The 7,870-nt window shown below is 36.4% G+C and overlaps 1 protein-coding gene across 1 annotated transcript; it reads left to right on the forward strand.

The window, feature by feature from the left end:
- The first annotated feature begins 758 nt into the window (after positions 1 to 758).
- On the forward strand, positions 759 to 1,253 carry LOC145009621 (transcription factor TCP18-like). Its single transcript, XM_078968282.1, has one exon. It carries the CDS (start codon positions 759 to 761, stop codon positions 1,251 to 1,253), a length of 495 nt encoding a protein of 164 aa, XP_078824408.1.
- Positions 1,254 to 7,870: the final 6,617 nt, after the last annotated feature.

Genomic DNA, 7,870 nt, shown 5'->3' on the forward strand with positions numbered 1-7,870 from the left:
AGCTTTCGATCGTCAAACTTCATGGGTGTGAAGGGAAACAAACAGACGATCTTGAGCAATGATCAGAGGAACACCATAGATAAGAAATCAAACCCTAAACTAACTTTACTACCTCTAATCGCCCTAATTTTGGGGGTCCATTTGGTGTAGAAGATTCAGTCAAATCTGGAGGTGGAGCTCTACTTTCATTACTAGGGTTCTTAATTTTCCCCATTTTCTAGAGCATCCTAGAAGCACTAATCACAGCCGAACTCGCCACAAGCTTCCCTGAAAACGGCGGTTAGGTCATCTGGATATCATCGGCGTTCGACCTTTTTTGGGGTTTCCAAGAAGGGTTTTAGAAATGGTTTAGTGGGGTTATGGATAACTCACTTTACCCTGTATTATTTCCCGATTACTTGAAGCAATCACTCCCAATCTTCGATCAATTATACGCTATAATTCCAACCCTTTTATCAATTACTATCTTATTAACTCATCTGAACTATAGAGGTCTTCACATTGTCGGATTTTCTGCTGTTCTTATTGCTTCTTTCTCACTCCTTCCATTTGCAGTCATGGGTATTCTTTCAATCCCCAAAATCGGGCCTAAAATATGGATAACTTTGGATTTCAAGAAAGTTCAATGGAGGGGTTACTTCAATAGCATGTTTTGGAACTTGAATTATTGGGATAAAGCAAGTACATTAGCTGGTAAAGTTGAAAATCCAAGTGGGACGTTTCCGAAAGCTTGATCTCAAGGCCCCAGGGACCGAAGGATGAGATTATCTCTTGATGTAGCAAAGAGGTTCTTCAGGTTGCAAGATATGCTTGGGTTCGATAAGGCCAGCAATATTGTCGACTGGCTGCTCATGAAATCAAAACCCGTTATTCAAGATCTACTTCCCCAACAGTTAGACCGCACTTGCAGTCTCATTGGTCTGTCAAACAGCAGTTCTTCTGCATCAGAATGTGAAGTTATGTCTGGAATTGATGATCAATCTATGGAGAAAATTAGGGAAGATACGGTGATTATAGTAGGTAATGCAAAATCTACTTCATCTAGTAGTAACAAAGAGAAGAAAAAACTTGATAGAGGAGTTAGGACAAGTGCGTATATCCATCACTCTCTTGCTAAAGAAACTAGGGAACAAGCAAGAGCAAGGGCAAGGAAGAGGACAACTGAAAAGAGATATAACAAGATTGGTGGGGGTGATGTTGGTGGTTCTGGCTCTGATCAGTATTCTAAATTAGACCACATTTCGATCAGGTGATGAATCAAATTGTAAATTGATTAGGGTCTAGGATTCCCTTTGGCCGGAGAGAGAGAGAGAGAGAGAGAGAAAGAGAGAGAGACCTTTTCTATATTAAATAATATTTTTTTCTTTTTTTTAAATAAGGGCAAAACTTCAAAAATGGTCCCTGTAATAGTCAAAAGACAGAAATGCCCTTCACTTAACGGTCAAAAGCTAACGGAGTTAGCGAAAAGGACCATTTGTTAAAAGTTTTGAAACCACATGGACCATATGTGAGGTTTTTTGAACTTAGGGACTAAACTTGATATTTTCGGAAACCATAGGGACCATTTTTGAAGTTTTGTGTTAATTTTAATACAAAATGACACTTTCTTTTTTCTTTTTAACCAAAAACAAAAATACTTTTTTATTTTTAACCCAAAAGTACAACATATTTTCATTTTAATTCGGTGGATGGGTCGGTGAAGGAGTTAAAGAAACGGTGTACGGGAGCTTTATTCGCATTCTCGATGATATAGTGATTTCCTTCACGGATAAAACAAGGTCATTGAATGTTTTGATTCATGCAATCTTTTCATCATTTGAAATTAAATAAACCCAAATCAAATTATATTATTTTGTGGGTAATATTATCCACATGAAATGAGAGTGTCGATGAGATTAATGGTTATTTAATCGACCGATTCCATGGATAAAAGAGAATTTACTATAGTTTTGATGAAGACATATAGGATATAAATCATATAGGATATAGATAACTTCTATCATGTAAAATTCTTAAACACATAGTGTTAGTGGTTTTACCCCTCATTAGCTACGATTGAAAGTTTGATACCTTATAATATTGTTACAAAATCTCGACCCATCGAACGGATTGTGTAACAACACCCAATTGATATTTAAATGTTTTCGACACAATGTCATTGATGCCAAAATAGTTGTTGGTCAACATGCTGGAAAGATAGTATTTTTGCCAAGGATTCCTCTGTGTCCATCTAAAGATGACATGTTCCTATCCAATCTGAAGAGAAAATAATTTCCAATTTGATTATCTTTTGGGATGACAATCAATAAAGCTCAGGGATAAACAATTCCAAATGTACGTATTTATCTTCAAAAATCAGTTTTCTCGCATAACCAACTTTATGTGATATTATCCATAGGAATATCACGTGTCAAAACAAAAGTATTAGTGAACCCTAGCAAAAAATTCAACGTCAGTTAAGTCTATACAGTGTTCATGTACATTTGTAAATAATCCAAACTTTTCATTTTTTAATTCTTACTTATTTCATTTCTGCTATCATGACTCTTTGTAGCACCTGGTTCCTGGTATGTATTTTATTCTAGTATCTTGCATTTTTGGCCTTGGACTCAGCGAGTTGAGGTCCAACTTGTCGAGTTGGAGCGTATTGGACATAGAAGTTTAATGACCTACTCGACGAGTCCGTGTCCGGAGTCGGTGAGTAGGCGTTGTCCGGACAAAACCCTAGATGAGGGTTTGCACCCTATTTAAACCACTTATTCAGCCTCCCTTTCGTCCCTAACGCTTCCAGAACTCCCCATAGCAAACCCTAGCTGTTTTTGAGAAGAACTAAGGCATTTTAGTGGATCTTGCTCGTTGTGACCATAAGGAGGGAGGGAAAGGCTTGAGGAAACAAGTGAATACCAAGGGAACCCGAGTTTGTGCATCTTCCACAGTTCATTGGAGGTATAAAGTTGTAACCTTGCTCTTTTATTTGTTAGATCCCTTTTGGGGGATATTTAGGGCTTTTATAAGCCATTGTTGGTGACCAACCATGATTGCAAGCATCGTTGTGGGTTGAGGCTTTAGAATCAAGTCATTAAGGGAGTCACAAGGCAGTTAGGGGTTGCTTTTGCACCCATATAAGGTCCCATGCATCATAAGAGCTTATTTTATGTCCTTTTGAGCTCAAAGTCCCATGCATGCACGTAAAGTTTGTAACTTTACATGCTAGAACGATTGAAGGAGCTTAGATCTACCTTATGGTCAAGAGTTGTACGCTGGAAATCGAGAAATGAGACTTGGACATGCCCGACTCAACGAATCGTTCTTGGGACTCGGCGAGTCCGAGGCAAAACTCCCCTTTTCTATTAAGGTTTGAAGGAACCCAGTTGAGCACTAGAAGGGTTTTTAGAGGGTCCAAGGGAGTGACCCAACGTATTGGACTTAGCCTTAGATCTGGAGTTCATAGGACTCGACGAGTGCAAGAATGGACTCGGCGAGTCCAAGGCAATCTCCTTACAGTTGAAGATGAACTCGACGAGTTGTTCATATAACTCGGCGAGTCAAGGACATGACTTGTTTATCAGATGAAGGTGAACTCGACGAGTTGTTCATCCGAATCGACAAGTCGGATGAAGATTCATTCAATGTTCATAAAGAAGGGGGAACTCGTCGAGTCATTGCTGAACTCGACGAGTAGAGTCGTGGATAAGGATGGGTAAAGAGTTAAGGACTCGACGAGTTAGCGGCCCAACTCGACGAGTCGGGTCAACTCGAAGTTGACTTTGACTTGGACTTGGTTAGGGGTAAAATAGTTATTTTACCCTAAAAGTAGATATCATATTCTAACTGAGTGTTTTGTGGGATTATAGTCGGAGAGTTACCGGAGTAGCAGTCAGTCAGTTGCCAAGCAGTTTTTCAGCGGTCAACCTTTCGAGGTGAGTTACCTTCCAGTAGTGGTGGGTCTACGGCCACAATGCTGACCCACTAGTAGGAGTTGGATGTTAGATGATTGTCTTTGTGATATTCATCTAGGTTTGCTGCTACCTGTTATGTTATGCTTATATGATATGTGTTTATGTGGTAGTAGTAGTAGGGGTGAAATAGTCCCCGATTGTCGGGTGAAATAGACTGACAGGTACGTCAAGCACCCCAGAATGGCTTGACCTGGGTAAGTCAGACACCCCAGAATTGTCTAACAGTATATTATGTTATGCTATGTGATTATTGTTGGAATAGTGTCTAAGGCTGCAACTATATTTGGTAAATACTTGACCCGATTGAACATGGTCCTTTTGGGTTGCCTTCACCATAGCAACTTGATAGGATGATTTATAATGAGAGTTGAAATATTATATGGAATAATAATATTATTTGATTAATATAAGTCATAAATTAATTAGGAATTAATTTGGTGACTTAAAGAGATTAATTAAATAGAAGGGCTTAAACTATCAAATGTGTGATAGTTATACTTTAGGCTATAATTCCTTATGGATAATATGGTGGACGATTTTATGGCTTAGGATAGACCTAAAATCGTCCAAGGGTTATCATGAAGGGATTAGGATTGCTTAGGGCTTACGTTATCTAATTAGGGTTTAAAGGTAAAACCCTGGGAGCCTTACAAGTATAAATAGACCCTAGGGGTCATGGAAATCGACACCCTTGTGTCTAAGGAAACCCTGGCCGATTTCTAAGTCCCTCCCCACTCTCTCAAATCATCCTCTTGCTAGTTGGTGTTTGTAAGCCATTAGAGGAGTGACAATTGTGACTCTAAAGCTCCAAGAACAAGAAGATCAAACAAGTGATTCAAGGTAAACTTATAACTCTGATTTCTCTTTGTTATTATGCTAGAATAACCATTATAAGTCTTGGATTCATGCATGTTCAGTTAGAGAAACCTAGATCCAAGCATTAGGGTTTGTATGTGCACATAGGTGTTCATATGGCCAAAACCCATCAATTATGTGGTAGTAGTAGGGGTGAAATAGTCCCTGATAGTTGGATGAAATAGACCGACAGGTACGTCAAGCACCCCAGAATGGCTTGACCTGGGTACGTCAAACACCCCAGAATGGTTTGACCTAGGAAGTCAGGCGCCCCAGAATTGTATGACAATATATTTTATGGTATGTGGTATTGTGGGGGAACTCACTAAGCTTCGTGCTTACAGTTTTCAGTTTTGTTTCAGATACCTCTTCAGCGAAGGGGAAGGAGTTGACGTGGTAGCTACACATCATACATACACCCCAGATTCCGCACTATGAGTTTCCGTGGGATTATACTCTGACATTATCACTATTTTATGATTTGGATTTTCAGATATTATACATAGTTTTATGAGATGTTATGATTTGTCAATGTTTTTCCTACGAATGTTTGAATTAAAGTAATTTCTAAAAATATAATTTTTTGACGTGAAAATTGGGTTGTTACACTCTTATTGATAATTGTTTTCTCACAAGGCCAACTTTATGTGGCATTATCTTGAGATATATCACGTGTCAAAACAAAAGTATTAGTAAACCCTTACGAACAATTCAACGTCAGTCAAGTCTATACATCAAATGTGTTGTATAAAGAAGTGTTGTATTATTAAAAATGCACAATCAATAAGGTGTTCATGTACATTTGTAAATAATCCAAACTTTTCATTCTCAATTATTATTGATTTCATGCCTGCTGTCATGACTCTTATTGATAATTGTTTAGATGTGATAACTATTTTACAAAAGAATTAATAACCTCTAGAAACTAATTTTTGGGAACACTATTTGCACCCGTCGCTTGACACGGGTAAACGACTAGTGTGTGTGTGTGTATATATATATATATATATATATAGAGAGAGAGAGAGAGAGAAAGAGAGAGAAAGAAAGAAAGAATTGATTTGTTAATATATTATGTGATTAATATAATAGATAATTGATATGTTAATTTGTTATGTGATTATTAAATTAACATGAGATCAATAGTTAAATAATTTATTTGTTAATTTAAATGGTTAATAAATTAATAAGAAATCAATAAGAATTAACTAATTATTAATCAGAATTAATTCAGAATTAAATGGAATTATTTAAAGATGCAATGAGTGAATAGTAATTGTTCAATAGTTGAACAAAATAAGCAATTGTAGAACATGCCATCATATAGACGGTTTTAGGAGCTCATTTAGGGTTTCCCAAAGCCTCCTGGTAGTATATAAGGAAATGATTTGAATTGGATTAAATTTATTATTTAATCATTTTAATCATGCTTTGCCCCTAAGCTATCGAAACTATAAATAGGAACATTAGGGCACTCAATTTTGTGGCTCTCACTTCCTAAAAGATTGTGAACAAAATTTTTACCTCTCCATCCTCTTCGTTCTAGGGTTTCTAGGGGTTCGGGTGTGAGACATTAGATGTATTAGATTTCCGGTGCTTGTTTTCCAAGGATTTTAAAGAAGCATTTGAATTGGTTATTTGGTATAATAATCAAGAAGTATGTAAACCCTAACTCTAAGTAAATTTCGATATTATAGAGTTCCTATAGGTTTCTTGATGTTCATATTTTATTGCTATCAATATAGAAAAAATAAATCCAAAAAGGTTGAATGTGAACTTAAAAGTTAAGTAATTTTCCGCCTCATGCATAGATTTATTACCTATAAAACCTATCATGAAATTCCATGGCAAAGTGCTTGAATTTCCACAAGGATTGACTCACCTCGAATTCGCTGCAAGTGGCGTAGCGAATGAGAAACCACCAAACACTGTTACCGAACACCCTAAACAAACCCAAACAATCACATAACTAAGGGTTTTCAAGATTACTACTTGCATAAATATAATGTTAACATTCCCATTTGGTCAACAATCATTTATACAGTAGTTATAGAATTTCCCAGCTTTATACATGTTTAGTGTTTTTAGCATAAAACAAAATCCGCAGCTCCAAACGTGATGATATCATATTTTCTGGAAACTAGACTTGATTCTCCGTACCTTTGTTCTTTTGGTGATTTTGTCTAATTCGAAACATAATGGCCTCTATAGTCCCCACAAGACAGGTCTACAATGTTGTTTTCTAAGTTTTGCCAAAATCACAATGCTTGTTCATAAAATCAACAACTCCAAATCCTATTGAACCAAAACAGAAAAATTAATTGAGGAATATGCTCTTACCTCCTAGAACTTCGTATGACAAAAAGGAAAAAGGTATGGAGAAGAAGCCAATCACTATACCACCAAAATCCTTAAAGAATGCAACTTTTCTTCACTTGAATCACACTAGATTAACATGAAAGGAAACATCACACGAACACACTCCAAATAGATGATGTTGGTTGAAAATATGGTCACAAACCCTTATTATAGGGTCATCCTCACTTAAATACCCCATAACTTCCATAATTTCCTCTCAAAGTATCACAAAATGACTCCTAGAACTATATACTTGATCAAAGTTCATTTTATTACACTTTGGCCTACCAAAGTTAAATATAAACAAATGAAAATGTTAGTTTAAGACTCAAACTTAATGGAACACTAACATCGATGCCATATAGAGATCTGGGTTGTTACAAATATGTTGCACCATCAGCAAAAACACTTTTCCCAACAACAACAATTGTCGCAAAACCACCATAATGGTTGCATTAGCATGGTGTGTCAAGATCCATGCTTTTAAGCAATGTTTTCATTAAGATCAATTTCCATACAATTTGACATTTAAATTAAATGATCTTTGTTTATATTCTTCTATGTCATCAATTCATAATTCAACATGTCTAATCCTTTCATTCATTATTCTTGTTTTTAGATTGTACTTATGGGTGCAACCCAATAGACCTATATATTTATTAGTATTGTTACCAACTTGTTATGTCGATAGATATATC

The sequence above is a fragment of the Lactuca saligna genome, chromosome 8 (genome assembly GCF_052625555.1).
Source record: "Lactuca saligna cultivar CGN05327 chromosome 8, ASM5262555v1, whole genome shotgun sequence".
Classification (NCBI taxonomy): Eukaryota; Viridiplantae; Streptophyta; class Magnoliopsida; order Asterales; family Asteraceae; genus Lactuca; species Lactuca saligna.

Excerpts from the sequence above, each read along its gene's own strand:
- LOC145009621 (XM_078968282.1), top strand. The coding sequence starts at position 759 with ATGAGATTATCTCTTGATGTAGCAAAGAGGTTCTTCAGGTTGCAAGAT.